This window comes from Pelecanus crispus, chromosome 12 (assembly GCF_030463565.1).
Source record: "Pelecanus crispus isolate bPelCri1 chromosome 12, bPelCri1.pri, whole genome shotgun sequence".
NCBI lineage: Eukaryota > Metazoa > Chordata > Aves > Pelecaniformes > Pelecanidae > Pelecanus > Pelecanus crispus.
Window position 1 is genome coordinate 6668021 of NC_134654.1, and position 18410 is coordinate 6686430.

Here is an 18410-nt window from a genome sequence, read left to right on the forward strand (position 1 = left end):
GCCAAAATATGATCCTGCTCAAGTGCAGGCTGCAAGCTGCACTCCTGTGTTGTTTTATACATTGTCGCACTGCAGGGAGCAAAAAGAAAAAATCTTCTTGTATCTTAGGTGCTAACCTTTACTCTTGTACTTTGACCAACATCACGTTGCACAGTGCCAACTTTGAGAGCATGGACTTGAGCAGCTGTGTGGGTGTCTTGCCAGCTGCCGCTTTGAAATGCTGGTATGGATTAGAGCTGTGTGTACACATTCTGTGCTGCCTCTTTGTTCGTCTCACATGGGAAGGAGCTTGCCAAACACAAAGGACTCTTATTTATTAATTGTGTTCAAAGCTGCTTTCAGGAGAATAACTGTTCTTGAAGATGGTTACATTGAGATCAGGCCTTCTGAAAGAAATTTGGTGTAATGAAGATATGCTGTCAGCTGTATAAGAAGTGGTGTGGCACAGATCAAGAGGGATAAGCTTCCTGCAGAAGAGAAGAAGGTTTTTGGGAGCTCTCAGGTCTGCAAGAATGGGTGTGCCTGACACTTTGGACTTCACGGAGCCAGAATCTGTTTTTCTGCTAACTTTTGCAGGCAGATGCTGTGGGATTTGTTCATTGGGACAGTTTTGTTTGGGCCTTTTCCTCTTTTATCAATGTGATTAGAGGATCAGAAATAACAGGGAAGATTAAATGGTGAAGGTGCCAAACCAAAGGGCTTATCCTCTTAGCATCTGAGCTTTGACCCATGTATTTAAAAGGGAGAAGGAATGAATGAGAGAGTGTTACTAAGAGGAATGAGTTTGTGCCCTTGGAGACCTGTCCTGAGACTCGCTGCAAAGCAGTCAAACCCATCCAGTCCTCCCCTCTAATGCTGTAGTTGCCGAAGTCATGATAAATTCTCTTCTCTATGAGTGTACATGTGGCTCTTACTCTACTAAATCAGCTTGCTTCTGAGATTTCACAACTCTCATGTTTTGGTCTTCTGGAGGGAGTTCAGTATTCTGTTTTGTATGGGTCATCTGTAGGGAGTCATAAGGAAAGCAATGTGGTGTATGAAATGTCAGAAGGCAGAGAGTTGTATTGCAGCCCAAAATCCAGACTGAAACCCAATCTGCTGGTGACAGTGCAGGAATTGTCCAGCCAAGTGAGGGGTCCTTGTATAACCTAGGCCAGTACCTTCTGGAGAGAATGAGCAGAGCTGTTGCTCTTAGCTTGAAAGTGTTCTGTAGATTGCTTTTCTTATAGATTACTTTTACTGGATGGCTGTTTCATTTGTTTTGTTTTCAGGGATAGTCTAACAGGTAGTCAGGCTTACTTAATATGCCTATGTGTTGAACTTGAGACTGTGTAGAGCACTTGTTTAAATCCCTCTGGTATGCTTTTTGCCTTCTGCAGATTAACTGAGCCAGGACATGTAGCTTTATTACTTTGGCTTACCATCTACTACTCTTCCAATAGGAATAAATGTTTTCTTGGTCTTTGTTAGCACCAGATAGTACAAAACACCATAGAGCTTGGGTACTCTTTTTATTTTGGATATTCTGACAACAAAACTTAAGCACTGTAGAAATCTTCCTTCATTGCTGAAGATGTACCAGCCCAGTGAAGTATTTCTGGGTTGTCAGCTCTGAGCAGTATTCCACTTTTCCAGCCTGGGTTTCAGTGGAAGGAGTGGTGCATGCCATTCCTGCTTCTGATGCGCAGCCCTGTGCTGGGGAAAAGGAAGAAGGCCTAAACAGTGTTCCATTGCTTTGTAGTTACGCTCTGGAGTTTTTGGGGGTTTTGGTGGGGTTTTTTGTTGGGGTTTGGGTTTTTTTTTAACCATTGCACTTCTGATGCCTAACACTTTGTGGATTACCCTTTCAGACTGCCTCTCTGTACTGCCTTTGGCAACAGTTGCTGTTTTGTTCGCTTCAGTTCTGAAGGCTGAACACTGTTAAGTTTGATCACTTCCTTTTGGCTTAGTGGTTTAGTTTCTTCATCCTCAAACCTTGTCTGCTCATCTGACTTTGCCTCAAAAAGGCCTGTGTGAATTTTTTTCATTTGATCATATTTCTTTTGAGCTCTGCATCCCCTTTTCTAGCTACCAGAGCAGAGGCAAGAGTGTATTAGTCTTTACATCCTCTGCAGCGAAGAATGTTCCGTTTTCTTGATTTTCCTCTACTCTTCCCTGTGAAACATTTGAGCATGCTGCTGATGAAAGAAATTGTGTAGTATGAAGTAGTTCGAGTGATTCCTGGGAAATAATGCTGCCATTTTGTCAAAAAACTTAATGTGAAGTTCTTTGGTATTCTTCTGGATAAAGTACTGTATGCTTATTAATTTAGGACTGGCAGTGCATTGTTCTCCATTTGACCTGAACAATTGGGACACCTGTGTGCCAAAAAGATTGAAAAACAATGGATTTTGCTACTGTATGCCTGAGGTCTCGTGCGTTTTCTTTAAATGTTGTCCTGATGCTCCTTTAATCTGCTTTACTTTCTCCTCAGTCTGTGTTGGTTTGGAGCTTGAGATTTAAGGGTTAAAGGTAACTATCCTATTGGCAGTGCTTTCCTCCTAACTACCACTCAAGCTTTCTGTATCAAAATGAAATTAAATGAGCTGCTTATCTGGGCACACAAGTGGATGTCCTTTTCTCTGCCTTCTCCCCAGATAATAAATTTATCCTTGGCTGCTTCTGGTAAAGTTATTGCTTCTGCTAAATTATAGCTATCACAGTAATATGTCTTTAACTTCTTTAGTATCAAGTGGGACAGCTGTATTCTGTGGCAGAAGCCAGTAAAAATGAAACTGGTGGAGGTGAAGGAGTGGAGGTCCTGGTGAACGAACCCTACGAAAGAGATGGAGAGCGTGGGCAGTATACACACAAGATCTACCACTTACAAAGGTATGTGGAACATTTTATTCCCAGAGTTGGGCAAGGTTCCTTGGGCAAGAGGAACTGGAGGAAGAAGCAATAGGGTTGCAGCGACTGTGTAAATCACAGGTTACGTAAAGGCTGAAAGACGTGGAGGTAAGACAGGAGTATAACAGCAGCTGGCACATGGTACGGCTGGAAGTGAGCATCACTGGTACGCCTATCTGCCCCTGTAAGCGTGGCTGCTGTCCCAAGAAAATCTGGCTCTAAGCTTTTCAAAGCAAATATAATCCTGTTACCCAGTATTTAGATACTTGAATTTGGCTAAAGAGCAAAATGCCTGCTAGATTTCAACCTGGTTTCAGCCTCTTTTTTTTTTATTTTATGTACTTCCTTTTTTTTTCTTTCCTTTCATTATGTGAAGAAGGTTTAGATTAACCTGTCCAATTCATCAGTCTCTGGAAATCATCATACTGGGTGTGGGGAGAACCCCACCAATTCCACCAATGTGCACATGTGCAAGACTCTAGTCTCTGCATTTCAGGTGATATTCTGTCTGTCTCAGAGGGTCTCGGCCATAGTTGTCATTACATGTCGTTCTTATCAATGCCTTCCTTCGTATTTCCAAATTCTGCAGCAAAGTGCCAACATTTGTGAGAATGCTGGCCCCTGAAGGAGCTCTGAATATACATGAAAAAGCATGGAATGCCTATCCCTACTGCAGAACTGGTGAGTGCGTGGGGAAGGATTGAGGATTGCTGGCTTTTTGGTTTCTTGGGGGTGAGGGGGAGGGTAGGAGCTGGATAATGAAGGAGGCAAGCAGTAGGGAAGCTATTTCAGCTCTTATCTTAGATTTCTGTTCTCTAAGCCCTTTCTGTGGTCAGGAAAAGCAAAATACAGTGCTGTGGAGTTAAAAGAAATGCTGTTGCCTGATGTGCTGCTAATGAATGACAGTGGAAAAGAACAGACCAAGAAATGAATGTTAGTCCTACTAAAGGAACAGATGTATAACACTAGTGAAATGAACGTATGAGGGATGATTTTATGTACTCAAGTGCAGCATAGTCTGGTGGGGAAAAAAATGGAAGAAGCAAGAGGGGAACAGGGAAGATCTCGGTTGCCTCTTGCTTAGTGCAGTTTGATGGGAGCAGCAGTATTATGCGATCGATATCTGCTCAATTGCAGTACTGCAGGTTAGCGAAGGTTGAACAGGTAATGCTACAGTTGGTTCTGGGGTCGGGGCTTGACACAGATGTCTAAATCTCACCCAACAAGCGCAAAGTGATTCCGTCTGTAAAGTCTGGCATAAGGCTCTGGAAGCTGTGCAAAGTGGTGAAATAATGTCAAACTCATTTCCTACAGGAGTGTTTAGTATCTTATTCACTCACTGAAGTTATCAGCCACAATGTTTAACACTACTATTTTCTGGTCTTTGTTGCTGTAGGAACTGCAAGTTTGACTTTGCCTCCAAACTTACTTTTGGCTGTGTTTTATGCTGTTTGTATCTTTGACGGATACATTTTCTGCTCTTTGGTAGTGGTACAGTTGCTATGGGAACTGTAAACTTAAAAATTACAACTATTCTTGAAACTCAATATAGAACAATTTATTTTTCAACAATTTACTTAAGAGAATTTTAAGTCAAGTGTTTTAAAAGAAGGAAAAAGCTTTGCAGTGGGTGAGGATAACATTACTTCAGTACATGAAGTTACATGTAGCAGTCTAGTGGAATGGGTATTTCAAATACAGAATTCAGATGCTGTCATCAGCAACTGCAGAGTAAGTTTTTAATGCGTCACATAACTTTGTTTCAGCATCTTGAATTATTTACAACTTATCTTTCTCATTTTTATGCTGTTTTCTTGCTGCGTATTACTTAAATTAGCTAGTAAATGTCTAGTTGATTTCCACGTTAAGTATGCTGAACTGGCTTAAACACAAACAGTTCTTTAATTCTTTAAATTATGGAAACAGATCTGACTAAGTTGACTCCAGTAGGTTTTGTTAGACATAATGCCTAGCTATATCCTCCTCTTTCTCTTCTCCACCAATTTCTGAAATGAAGGTGTGGAGTTAGCTTGCTTTGTCACTCTTAGCTACTTATCCTTCATTAAACACTGCTAACATTCTACTTAAGTGGAAAAAATGTGATACTAAAATAAAGTACAAGACTTTCCAATGCAATAGAAGAAATTTCAGATTTTGGTATGCTAGAAATGATAACATAACAAAAAAAAAATCCTCAGCTGTAATAAGCACCAATATAATATGAGATAGAAAGCGCTTTGTTGTGGGGGTTGGAGCAGAAGGCAGTTTTTATGCGGAGGCTGACAAATCTGTTTAGAGAATCTGCCAGCCTGACGTGAATCAAGAAAAGCTCAGAAAAGTTGCTGAAACCTTCACTTGCTAGTACTGGGCAGGAGGGAAGAGCCCATGTATGCGGTGTAGGCTGCCTTGTGCATTATCATTTTACTTTGGGACACGGTCAGATATTTTGGTCGTACGTGAGAAGACTTGGATGGCCTCATGTGAAATCTTTGTGCAACATAAAATGCCATGCTGGCTTTCAGTCCTCTCACTAGAGTTTGAAACTTAAGAGCCAAGGACACAGTAAGAACTAAACCTAGTTTGTGTAGGAGTTAGTGGTACTTCTGCCTGTGCCCTCCTATACCAAGGTGATATTAGTGTGCTGCTCTCTGGAGCACTGCTTACTTGCATATCAGCTATCACATAGAGCCTTTTAAGTTTGAATGAAGCAGTACTTCTAGTTAATTGTGCATCATGGTAGGGTTTTTTTTAATTATACAAGGTTATCCTTCTTACATTTCCCTATATCTCCTCTGAAAAGCTCCATTATTACTTTAATATGCACATTACTGAAGGCTGAGGGAATTTAAATGCCTAGCTTATAACTTCCTGCAATTCTGCACACTTGTTTGTGCGGTAATATGTTGGTTTTATGTACTTGGAATGGAAGCCTTGCTTTGCTCCTTTGAGAGTATGAACTGTAAATGAGATAGTCGTTGTATGTATTTACAACTTCTGCAGTCAAAATGAAGTGAGGATTGCCTAATAGTTATAACTGTGGGCTGGTGCCAAGGAGAACAGTGTTCTTGGTTCTTTTCTGCAGTCTGACTTAAATATTAATGTCACTTAGATGTTTTTAGATAAGCAGTTTGATGTGTGTTCCAGTCTTCTGGGTGTCAGCGTGAGATGCCTGTGGCCAAATGTCAAGAAATTGAGAAGTTATAACTGCAGCTGAAATGTGTAGGAGTTGCTGCTGTAATGCCTCAAGTGCAGGCTGTAATTTGTAGCAAGCTGAGCATCTAAGTTTTAATGGACATTTCTAAAGAGATTAATTTGTTTGCTTTACAAACGAGGAGTCTTCCCCACAGAGAAGAAATTAGGAAGGTGAAGGAACCTGTTCTCTAGGCAGCTGCATAGTCATGGAAAAGCAGTTTGTCATGGGAAAGTGGGAAGGCTCTGGTCTATAATTACCACTGGTTTATTCAGTATTTTGTGTGGACTAGCAGGAAAAAAACTCCTTCTTGCAGAAATAATGAAATGTTCTTTGAGATGAAATTCAGCCTTTAAAAATTAGCCTCAGCTCTGCTTGCTTGTTCTCTCCCTCCACCCCAACATGTCAGTCTAAATAATTAGCCTTCTGTAAATTGCTGTAAAAAGCAATTTTTACATTGTTAGGGGTTTAGAGCAGTCCAGAGCCCAGCAGTAGGCAATTACGGTAGCTGGATGTGCATGATAGGTGATAAGGGATGGTACTGTCTACGGGGTGTTGGGTTGGAGATTCACAAATTGTAACAGTATCTTTAAAACAAAATGGCTTCTTAGTAAAGCCCTCATGTTAAACTTCAGAACAAACCACCAAAGTTCAACTCCAGCTTCAGAGATCCTTATTCTTAGAGTAGAATTGCTAACATACTCTGGCTGAGGTGGAACAGATGCTGACTGTTACAGGATCTTTAATTGCTTTTCTGTGTTGAATAATTGAGTTTTACTATCCAGGGAGTTTAGTTACCATGAGCAGTAGAGATGCAGAGGGTCTGGTTACTGCGTGCAGGAGTGGTGAGGTCTGCACTGGCCTGAAATTCAGCATGTGTTTGTTTCAGAACTACGGAGAGGTTTCTTATCGGCAAGCTGAGAAAGGATTGGTAAAATGCTGTCAGCTGAACATACTTATTCCATCTTCTCATCCAGCTGGCTGGAGTCCAGAGAGCAGAAGTGGCAGTACGTAATTAATTGCTGCCCCTCTGGGTTTCTTCAAGTCTGAGAATTTCCAGAGGAGAAGAGGGTGAAGTTAGCTGTTTTTATCGACTTGCAGGGTTTTTTTCCTCAGTAGTATCAGCAGCCCCCTGGGAAGCTGAAGTTGTCCCTGTTTGGCTAAGAGGGGGAGGAGGGCAATGGTTGCTGTACATTCTTTTTTCACTAAAGTACTGTATCTCTTTCTTTTCATGTGTTGATTTCTTGGACCAGTTATTACAGTAAGTATTGTTTTTACTGATAATCTATGGAAGCATGCGTAATGTCTGAAATGAAGTGTTCTGGATATAAGAAGCTCTTTAGTCTGAGCTAAAGGCACTTTAGCTTTTGTCATTGGAAGATCATGTAGATTAAACCCCCTTACCAACTGTGGCATATCCATAAACACTTTGTAACTAGGGGCAGAGATCTTTCTTTACTGCAGCAATGCTCAGCTTTACACATGGGAATGTGCCATTGCATAGATAAACTGATCAAAAGAAAGTTAGCTCGTACCATTATGTCCCTATGAGTAATCTGTCTTCTGAATTTGATATTTCCTTTTTACATGCTGAGTATTTCACTGGCTTGTGCTTTTATTTCTACTCCCTTGAGGGAGGATAGAGTTACCTTTGGAAGTCCTTTTCTACTCACAATAATAATGAGAAACGGAAAGTTTTTTGCTTACTTGGCAGAACTGTGCTTCTTGTCCCTTCCCTTTCCAGTGGCAAAAGCTCTCTCAACACATCAGTTCAATGTTGTTGTTCATTTGAAGAGTTGCATCCAAATAGGTACTCAGTGCTAGATCAATAATGTCTTTGAAAAGACAGTTTCTGCCTAGTTAACTTGTTACCCCTTCTAAACTATTTAGAGTGGCAGATATTGTCCTTTAAAGAAAAAGCTATTTATAAACTCCAAATGTTTCACTGAAACAATGGAATTTATGTTTTTTGAGTGAACAGCTTGTGGTTTATTTGATCTTACGTATTTAGTGATCAAACAATTTTTCTAAAAGCAATGATTTGTTTACAGATAATTCTGAAGTTCCTTAAGTCAAACCCCAGTCAAGTTAGAATTCTTTGAGTTGACTTTCCTACTGTGTGTCTAGCTAATAAAAAGGCAAGTTATATATCCAAAGAATAACAAGAAGCTTTATTTTGATGACAGAATGAGTATATGAAGGATGACTTCCTGATCAAAATTGAAACCTGGCATAAATCAGATCTTGGAACACAAGAGAATGTAAGTACTTGTGTGTTTTATTCGTCTCTTTAATGTCACAATGCTGCTTTCCATGCTAGATTAGAGAACTGTTATGTGGAACTGTCTATTTGCTGTGTTCCTGGATTTGAAGGGCTTATTGCACTAGCAAGGCAGAGACTCTCTCCTGTTAGCTCCTCATATATGCTGAATAAAATTGTCCCCCAAACACTTGGTCTGTGTGAGCACCTTTGCTTCTTTAGAAGATCTTACATTGTGTGTTTACCATGGTGTCCTCTCTGTACGTGGAGGGGGAACACTGGGTGTCTGCATCTGCGTCTGTTATTTTACGATCTTAGAAGGGGAGTGTTTTGTAGTTGAATCGTTAGTTACGTTAGTCTTGTACTTTCACTGCAGGTTCATAAACTGGAGCCAGATGTATGGAAGAACGTAGAAGCTATTTATATAGACATTGCTGATCGGAGTCAAGTACTTCCCAAGGTATGGTAGGTGGGTAAGAGCTCCCTAGTATGGGAGGCCTTGTGCTAAAAGAGGGATAATGTACAAACTGTGTTCCCAGGGATGGTCACAGGTAATAGGACAAATGAGAGGATGGAAAGAGGAGGAAAGGCATTCCTTAAAAGTGTTTAAGCAAGCTAGAGGAAGAGTGCTTTTAAAAGCTGTGTCAGTACTGTCTGTAAAATGTGTTGCTTAGCCTTACAGTGCGTGTAACTGTGTATATATGTAGTTCTGCAGCACTGCAGCTGATTATAATGCTTGAATAACAAGAAATGGCACTGCCCTTTCCATACATCTTTAAGCTGCCTCCTTTTGAAACTGACCCATGGCTTCACAAGTGTGTCTTGAAATCATGTAACTAATACTTTGTTCTAAGAATCACTACAGTTACTGTAAGAAACTAAGCGATGTTTCTGTACTGTATTGGAAAAAACCCAACCATATAAAGATGGAATGTTATTTGAGTTTCTCCACTTAGTATTTCTGATACCATTCAAGTACAGCTAATTTACCTGTTCTCAAACTTGGCCTTGGGTATTAAACCAGAACTAGTACTTATTTTAGTTTTTCTTTCCAATAAAGATGAACTAGGTAGAATGTGAGTAGCATCTGATTCTGATAGGTTAGGCTGGTACTAAGCTGTATCTGCAAATACAAACTACTCTGAATTAAATGCTGCCAGATGGCAAGGAGAATTCACGTGGAGCAGAAGACTCCTGAAGAAGATGCTACCAATTGATCACTTTTGGCACTAAACTGATGACGATTTGAGGTTGTTTTCATTTTAATTGAATTGCGGGTGGGAGTAGAACACGACCGCAGTCTTAATCCAACATGCAGGAAGGGAATGCTGCAAATCATTTGCTGTGCAATAGGGGGGATAGCTAATGTCTCTTTCTTTTTGGTGGTATTGCAAGTTTGACTGTACTTTTTTTTCTAGTGTGCAATATGCGAGCATCATATTCGCATATCACACAAATAGTGCTTTGAAAAATACTAGATACCATGGGGTCCGGAGAGTATAGCTGTTTCCTGCAGCAGCAGTGCTTAGCTCCCAAAGAACGAGTGGTTACAGGAAACCTATCCTGAGGGTTTGCAGGTCTTCTGATAGTCTTACCCCAAAGGAGTCCTTCCAAAGGTCATATCAGTTTGTTACCACTTCTTCACATAGGTCTAGGACACAGCACAGGGGGGAGAAATATGTTTCCTTGAAGAGTGCCTGACCTAATGTTGAAGTCTGAAAACAGTAGCTCTTGAGAAGGCAGTTAGAGGTTAGTCTTTGCTCACCAGAAAAATAAATCCTTTGTGACTGTGAGCAGCTGGGTAACAGTAGGATAATTTGTGTTTAATCTCATGTGTCTATCCAATAGGATTACAAGGCAGAAGAAGATCCAGCAAAATTTAAATCTGTCAAGACTGGACGTGGACCTCTGGGTCCCAACTGGAAGGTGTGTATTGCATGAGTTCAGGAACTGTATCAGCTTGCATGACTGAAGTATAGATATTCGGGCTTGGAGCCACAGGCATATGTAAAACATTGGATTCACTTCTGTAGAAGGAAACACAGAACTTGGCTGGTGGTCTGTTCTGAAGTTAAAGGAAATGGAAGAGTTTAGTACAAATAGATAGAATGAGTTCCAAGAAATCACCAGAGCTGTCTGGTGTTCAGCACAAGAGTTTACCCAAGCTGAGTTATGAGCAGCAGTGTTTAACCTTTCACTTAAATCATTGGAATCTGAAGACTCTAGAAGTGCAAATATGATACCAGTCTTTAAAAAGGGACCCCGAATGAGATCTGGAGAGCTATGGGTGTGCAAGTCTGATCTCTAGCAGGCAAACTTAGAAGCTAGGGTTGATATGATCCACTTAGGAAGAGTGGATATGGCTCTTGTAAAAGGAAGTAGGAAAGCCCACCTTACAAACCTTGTGGAGTTTTCTTTAACACCTGATAATCATGTACATGATTCACATGATACAATCTATTTTTGAAATGTTTTAGATAGGGACTTTGTCAGAAGACTTTTAAGGAAACTAAGTAGCCATGGCATAACAGTGAAGATACTGAAAGACATAAATTTAATGAAAGAAAAAATGGAGAACAGAGGAGAGGAAGGAATGGTCCATTCTCAAAATGGAGGGAAGGCCACCTGTGGAGGAAACTAGGGTCTATTTTCATCATGGTCTTAAATACCCTGGAAAAGGGGTGAGCAAAGATGTCACAAAACTTGTCGATAAAAGATAGGCAAGGTGTAAGGATGCAAGATGATTGTGAGGAGTTGTGGAAAGACTTCATAATTATGACCAAAGGAGCTGCTTTCCTGGAGACATTTGATCAGAGTCCTGATGGGAATATCTTTGTCTTTGCAGAAGGAGTTGGGGAAACAGACAGATTGTCCATACATGTGCGCTTACAAACTGGTAACAGTCAAGTTCAAGTGGTGGGGTCTGCAAAATAAAGTTGAGAACTTTATACAGAAGGTAAGTGAGCTCTTTGGTGGGGAGAGATGTGGAAATAAAGCGTGTTTCATCTCCCATCTGCTTTAGCACCTCAGCTTCTTCTAATAGGGTATTCTGCCTGGAGATACTAACTTGAAACCCAGTCATGTCACCTCAGGCAATACAGTCAAGGCCTCTGCCTGATGTACTGCAATCAGTTAAAGTTGGATTCAATTTGCTGCTAATCCAAGGGCAGGGCTGGCTGATTGTTCTGTGAATTGGCTATTGAACTGTTTTCACTCTAATGTATGAAGGTAGACTGGCTGTTTTGCTTTGTTTAATAGATCAGCCTGAGAATTGCAGTCATTTGGTAGTTGATTTGTGAATGATGAGATGATGCATGTATACTAGGGCTATTCTGGTCAGGGGCAAGACATGTTTTTGTAGGGAGTAGCTTACAGCTTCAGTTATCTGATCCTAATCAGCTGAGGATCTTTCTGGCAAGTCTTAGAGCTCTAGTCATGTTTTCCTCTCCCAGTCTGCTGCTTGAAAAACCCGTGTTAAAAAATAAGCAGATTGTGGGAAACATCATTAGCTTGAATCATAGAATCGTTTAGGTTGGAAAAGACCTTTAAGATCATCCAGTCCAACCATTAACCCAACATCACCAAGTCCACACTAAACCAATTACGGGTAGACTAGACTAAACCATGTCCCAAAGTGCCACGTCTACCTGTTTTTGGAACGTTTCCAGGGATGGTGACTCCACCACCTCTCTGGGCAGCCTGTTCCAATGCTTGACTACCCTTTCAGTGAAGAAATTTTTCCTAATATCCAATCTAAACCTCCCCTGGCGCAGCTTGAGCCCATTTCCTCTCGTCCTATCGCTAACTACTTGGGAGAAGAGACCAACGCCCACCTCACTACACCCTCCTGTCAGGTAGCTGCAGAGAGCGATAAGGTCTCCCTCCCCTCAGCCTCCTCTTCTCCAGGCTAAACAACCCTGGTTCCCTCAGCCACTCCTCATAAGGCCTGTGCTCCAGACCCTTCCCCAGCTTCGTTGCCCTTCTCTGGACACTCTCCAGCACCTCGATGTCTGTCTTGTATTGAGGGGCCCAAAACCGGACACCGTATTCCAGGCGCGGCCTCACCAGTGCCGAGTACTGGGGCACAATCACCTCCCTGCTCCTGCTGGCCACACTATTCCTGATCCAAGCCAGGATGCTGTTGGTCTTCTTGGCCACCTGGGCACACTGCTGGCTCACGTTCAGCTGAGTAATTGGCATCCTGAAAAGAGCTTTTTCTGTGGCAGAGTTCATAACCCATGAACTGCAGCAGGATGCTAGACCTCAGAATCGGTGTGTGCAATTTTCCAGGCAATGCCATGTTCATAAAATGCCTATGACTTCAGATCATGGAGACTTCTCAGTGGTTAATATTGATAAACTACAGTGCTGCTTCTGCAAAAGCAATTCTCTGGTGATATAATCTAAAGAGGACTCTAAGGGGGAATGACCACGCTGCTGCAGGACTTCAAATACCTGTAACAAAAGCCCTGAACAAAGCAGTGTCTTGAATCCCTTTCTCTTTATGAGTGTCTCTTCAGCTACACATTTGCGTCAAAGTAGTTGAGCTGCTTTTGATGAGAGCAAGTTATCAGAAGTGAAACCATAATTGGTAAAACTGAAGTGTCCTTCCTTAATGAGAACTGTCCAAAAGGCATTGTATACCACTGTCTAATATAATGATTTTGTCCAGCTTATCTCCTATGAAATGGAAATAAATTGCTCCTAACTTGAAGTAGCTTGTGCACAATAGTTGCCTCTGCTGAAAGGTTTTCAGCTGTGGAAAACAAGTTTAGGCTTTTTTCAGGTCACTGCAAAAGAAGAAAGCAAGATAGGTGCATGTCAACCCTTTACACTTGCTAACCTCCAGGTTTTAGCAAGTCAAGGATTATTTTAAAAATACTTTTATTCTATTTTTTCCTTCCTTCTGCACCTTCAGGCCAAGTATTGTGTTCTAAGTAAACCTAACGTGGAGCACTTTATTCAGTCAGAACAATACTGTCAAATCAAATGAAATTACTAAAGCATTCACTAATTCTTTCAATGTACTGTGCAGGCTGCTGTCTCGGCTTGAAAAAAAATGCATTTCTCTGTGGATTCAAGGCTCTAGGTATCCTGTTAAAAGAATAAAAATTAGCTAGCTCCAGTTCCCAATTGTGGCAGCTTATATAGAAAGGTGGGTGAGGGAGCTGGTTCTTCAGTGTACACATCTCTGAACAGTGTTATGATCTGGTTAGATCCATATTAATTGCCCTATGAGTAAGCTTGCTTGTATGTTTTATTCCTCCTCCTTTTGCAGCAAGAAAAGCGTCTCTTCACAAACTTCCATCGGCAGCTCTTTTGCTGGCTTGATAAGTGGGTTGATCTGACTATGGAGGACATTCGTAGGATGGAGGAGGAGACCAAGAGACAGCTGGATGAGGTCAGTGGAAAAGCAGAGCAGGTGTGGGTTGTGTGAGAAACTGTTTCTATCCGGTACAGTAGAGAGAGGAAAGACTGCTGCATTGTCATAGCGTAGTGTGTATTGTCCTCCTGCTATTTAGGTCATGCTGCTTGTGGTTTGAATGATTGACTGTGACTCTGTTGTGCTGGCATCTCCTTCTAATCATTACGGACTTCCCCTTCTGTTTGTTGTTGCGCCAATAAATGTATTGAACCACAGGGTATGAGTGGCAATGATTCATTTACCACTTTAATATCTTCTATTAGCTTTTACCCAAAGCTGAATGGTCATTTTTGACCTCGTTAGTTTCCAAAAACCAGTTCAGTAAAAGGATTTTTAGCTCTAAGTATTATAAGCAGGTAGTGGGGGTATGTAATGGGGTTCTTACTATGAGAAACACGAATTTGGTAATGATGATGGTCCCATGATCTGCGTCCTGCGCTGCACCCTTCTATTCCTTCATGCCTCAGGATATTTCATTATAGTTTCATGTACACTCTGTCCTTTGGATAATGGTTCCAGATCCCTAGCGGACCTGCAGCTCAACCTGCAGGTGCCTGCATGTTGCATACTCACAAACGCTGATTTGGGATGCTCAGATATAATCAGTGTCTTACATAAAGGAGGTAGCTTAACGTGTTCCATACCGATAAATTTTGAGATATCGTGAGAATCGGTACTCGAATAGTGTTTTCTCTTTCAGATGAGAGAAAAAGATCCAGTGAAAGGAATGACGGCTGCAGATGACTAACATGACTTCTTCCTTGTGCACTGTAGGTATCAAGAGAGTTTGACAAAACTCTGTATTGCTCTATTTAGGAGCAAAAATACATTTATGTAAGAAACGATCCTGTTCATAGCTTCTGGCAGGCAAATCTGTGGTATTGTTTTTATAGTGAACCTGCTTCACTGGCAAGTTGACGAGTAAGTTTACTGTCTTGTTTCAGAACTATTCTAAAGAAGTGCCGGAGTGGAAAGTGTAAGAAAAACGTATTAGAACATTTTATAGACTTTAGTGCTATTCTCCTTGCTGTAATCCATGCGTTATTTTCCATGACTGGCAGAGGAACTTTTGTCAGTCCCAAAAGAATAAGTTGGACCTGCAAATACATAAATACATTTGGAAATTGAAAATTCCTTGCAAATATGCTTGAAATGTATTTCTTATGTTGTTTGTTAACCGTATTTACTAATGGGCCGGGGCCTGGAGCAACACCTGCATGTTGCAGGAGAAGCAGCAATGACAATTTTAAAGCTTTTGACTTGGTTTTCATCTATTTCACTATGCGTATGCGAACTTGGCAGGGGAGGGACTATCATACTGGAGAGCATATATGCATTTGCCTTTGGCCAGATCCCTAGGATATATTCTAGACAGCGTGCTGGATGATAGGCTGTATGCAGTGCTGAGAATGTCGGACCTTATTCTGTTAAATTGTGTAATCATTTTGAGGTTTGGTTTTTGTGGGTTTTTCTTAGACACTGTACAAAAATGTGGTATAGTATTAAGGAAGAAGGCGGGGAGAAAGAAGCAATTGTCCATTTGTGTAGAGAAGTCCAATTTACTAGCCACAACTTTTCTAGGGCAGTGAAATGCCATCCTAGCTATCCTTGGAAAGAATGGGGTGGGGCAGAACCACAGCCTTATCAAGCACTGACTGTTTACCTTTGCTTGTCCTCTGTTACCTGCTGGTTGTTTGGTGGTAAGTGGGGAACACAAGGTGAGGGAGTGTCTGAAGGGGTGTCTTCTGATAGATATATTTTAATTTTTAATGCAACTTAAACCTTTTTAGTTTCTTCATTCACATTTACTCTAGTTCTTAGAGAAATGAGTTGGTGATCTCAATTGTATTGTAGGCTCTGGACTTGTTCGATTGTTTAAATTGCAATTTCTGTTTGTAATTTTTAGGCTGTGTTGGAAATTCTGCTCTGGATTAGTGCTGAAATGTAATGATGCAGTGGTGTATTGCTGTTGTCTGCACTGGTGACAGTGTGTCTCCCATTTGCTTTCTGAAGTCTGACACTTCTTTTGGCACGCTGCTCTTCCAAAGTGGTTCTAAAATGTTTTCCTGTTGTCTTCTTTATTTTAGTTTGCAAGACAGTCATCAGGAAGGCCCGGGGAATCCACACTCTTGACTGACGGACCATCTCTGGATCAATCGGCAGGCGATTTTAAATCTCCCATAGCTAATTCTAGATGCCCCTTAATATTGTGAGCAAATAGACTGTCTGGTACTAAGCACTCCAATTTTAGCACATACATGAAGGAGGTAGCTCCTTGGAGATGTGTGACTTAGAGATTGCTGTATTTACGACTCCTCCCTCCTTTTTTTTCATTGTGTTCAGACCAATTTCCATGTGGCCCTGTTTGATTTCCAAGTGACATTTTTAGCTAAAATAGTCTTGTGATGTGGTGACTTAGATTTTTTTTTTTTTTCCCCCCCCTGTTTTTTTCCAAGTGGGATAAACTGCCACCTTTGTTCCTGCCCAGCCCTTCACCATTCTTTGAATGTCTATTTGGAGAGGGAAACTGTCAGTATTTTAGAGTGCAAAACTATTCCACAAAATGCTATGCTCTGACCCTTGCTCCCAGGGTAAGAGATTTAATGGCATGTAATCTGAATACATAATCAGGAGTAGCCAGATATAGTTCTTGGTCTGTGATGAATCGTGATATATGGCTTCTGCACGGCATTACTTTGTTCTGTCTTAGCACACATGAATTAAAGACTGCACAGAAGCTGCATTCAGCGTCCCCATGCTAGGGCCTTCAGCACATGACTGTTGAGTTTCAATTTAGTGGTACGTGGTCCCTTTGGCCCATGTAGCTATGTTGTCCTTCAGCTGTGCGTGTCAGTCTTACAAAACTGTTCTGAAAAGTTGCTTGACATATGTTGCAACTTCCTGGTTCTTTATTTACTAAGACTTACCATAACTTAACAAAGCTGAAATTATTTTGACTAATAATAATGTGATTCTCCCTGGACAAATTAGGATGTAGCAAGAGCTGGTGTACAAGTAAAGTCTTGGTATCTGATTACATCCAGGTGCCTGGGTTGGTGGTTCTGCTCAGCAATAATATTCTTCCCATTGCAAGACTGACTAAATATCTCCTTTCGTGCTATAAAAAAGCAACTTATAAAGACCTGAGTTGTTTTCTAGTATATCTGTCAGTTACTATAAGTCACAAAGGATACTGTTAAACAATGTAAAGATCTCTGGTTATTTAATGAACTGAAATACTTGCTGTAACTATCCTTATGTTGATATCAGCTTTAGACAATCAAATAAGCAGAACAGAATCAAAGAAATGCTGCTTTATTAAATACATATGAGAAAAAAAAAACAATTTCTTTACTTTTGCCTAAGGCCCAATGTTTGATTTTTTTTTTTTCCCCCCTAGTAGTAATCACTTTATTTTCCACTTCCATGTTTGGCAGCACTAACACGAAATACTGAATGCCAAACACAGTTGTGGGTGTATCGCCACTTTTGAGGAGTCTTTTTGGCATTCTGTAATACATCCGACTCCTTCAGCCCTTCACATTCCTGCAAGCAGGAGATCCTGAAATGATCCTGTGCCACGCTGAACAAGTGTGTGCTGGGATCGGAACTATTGTCAGTGCGAGGGAAGACGAGGCATGCTCTGGAGGGAGAGGATGGCGTTTGGTTTCTGGGGAGGGGGCAGTTTATCCCTTTATTTTTAGTTTGTTATTTTGCCTTACTCATGTCTAAGTGCAATAAGCTCTGAATTGTACCAGTAACTCTGGCAGGCTCTTCTCAGTGACCTCAGACGGTTTTGCGGGGTGGGGGTGGGGTTTGAGGGATTTTTTCAGCAATCTCACCAGGCTGAAGTAAAATAAATTTATTGTAAAATAGGTGAAGAAACTAAATTTTAATCCGCGAGGCTATTTGGGACCAGGATGTTTCGTGGCATCTTCTATAGCTGTTCAAGAAGTATTCTAGGAGTGTAGGCCCCACTTATAGTTCTTTCAGTTTAAAGTATTTTTAACTGAGAATTTATGCACTGGCTTCTGTTCATGTTTGTCGGTTACGTTTTGAGGGATTCTTACACTTGAGGACAACCTGAGAATACACATAGCAGACTTGTTCTTTCAATTTGTGTTATCCAAGAGGCTTTCTGTCCAATGACACTAATCGCTATGGAAGCAGATTGTAACATTCCACCGTGCAATCCTTTTTTGATCCTCTGATTTCAGAGTAAGAGCTTTTACACAAAGCTTTCCTGATTAGTGGAAAAACTGGGGGGGGGGGGGTGGGGGGTGGAATATGCAGGAACTCCAGCCTGAATACTTCCCCTCTCCCTGCCCCTTTGCTTTCTTTCCTTTCAATTGAATCCAAAGTGAAAGCATCCCTCAGCCTTGGGATAGACAAATCCTACAACGACCTCTCAGTCCCGACGCTTGGTTCCTGCTAGCGAGCAGAGCAAAGACCGCGCAGCATTACCGTGCCGTATCTTTCATTGGCTTTGGCAAGAACCCCTCAACCTGCCGGCTCCCGGAGGGGTCATCGCTGGGCTGTTGGGCTGTTCTAGGGCAAGGGCTGCGCTGGGACCCCCTCTCCGATCCTCGCTGGGTGGGTTTCGGGGCTCCGGAGGCAGGTACCTTGCCGCAGCCCAGGTCAGGCCG

The 18410-nt window shown here is 41.4% G+C and overlaps 1 protein-coding gene across 1 annotated transcript; it reads left to right on the plus strand.

Annotated features, from left to right (window-relative positions):
• The first annotated feature begins 2842 nt into the window (after positions 1-2842).
• PITPNA (phosphatidylinositol transfer protein alpha) lies at positions 2843-16009 on the plus strand. Its single transcript, XM_075719698.1, has 10 exons — positions 2843-2871; positions 3479-3570; positions 5918-5925; positions 8266-8340; positions 8716-8799; positions 10188-10265; positions 11185-11295; positions 13618-13740; positions 14465-14534; positions 15852-16009. Exons 2-9 carry the CDS (start codon positions 3501-3503, stop codon positions 14510-14512), a joined length of 597 nt encoding a protein of 198 aa, XP_075575813.1. The 5' UTR covers positions 2843-2871; positions 3479-3500; the 3' UTR covers positions 14513-14534; positions 15852-16009.
• Positions 16010-18410: the final 2401 nt, after the last annotated feature.

Coding starts and splice junctions, on each gene's coding strand:
- PITPNA (XM_075719698.1), top strand. CDS start 3,501: ATGCTGGCCCCTGAAGGAGCTCTGAATATACATGAAAAAGCATGGAAT. Junction 10,266..11,184: donor CTCTGGGTCCCAACTGGAAG/GTGTGTATTGCA, acceptor TTGTCTTTGCAG/AAGGAGTTGGGGAAACAGAC. Junction 13,741..14,464: donor CCAAGAGACAGCTGGATGAG/GTCAGTGGAAAA, acceptor TTTCTCTTTCAG/ATGAGAGAAAAAGATCCAGT.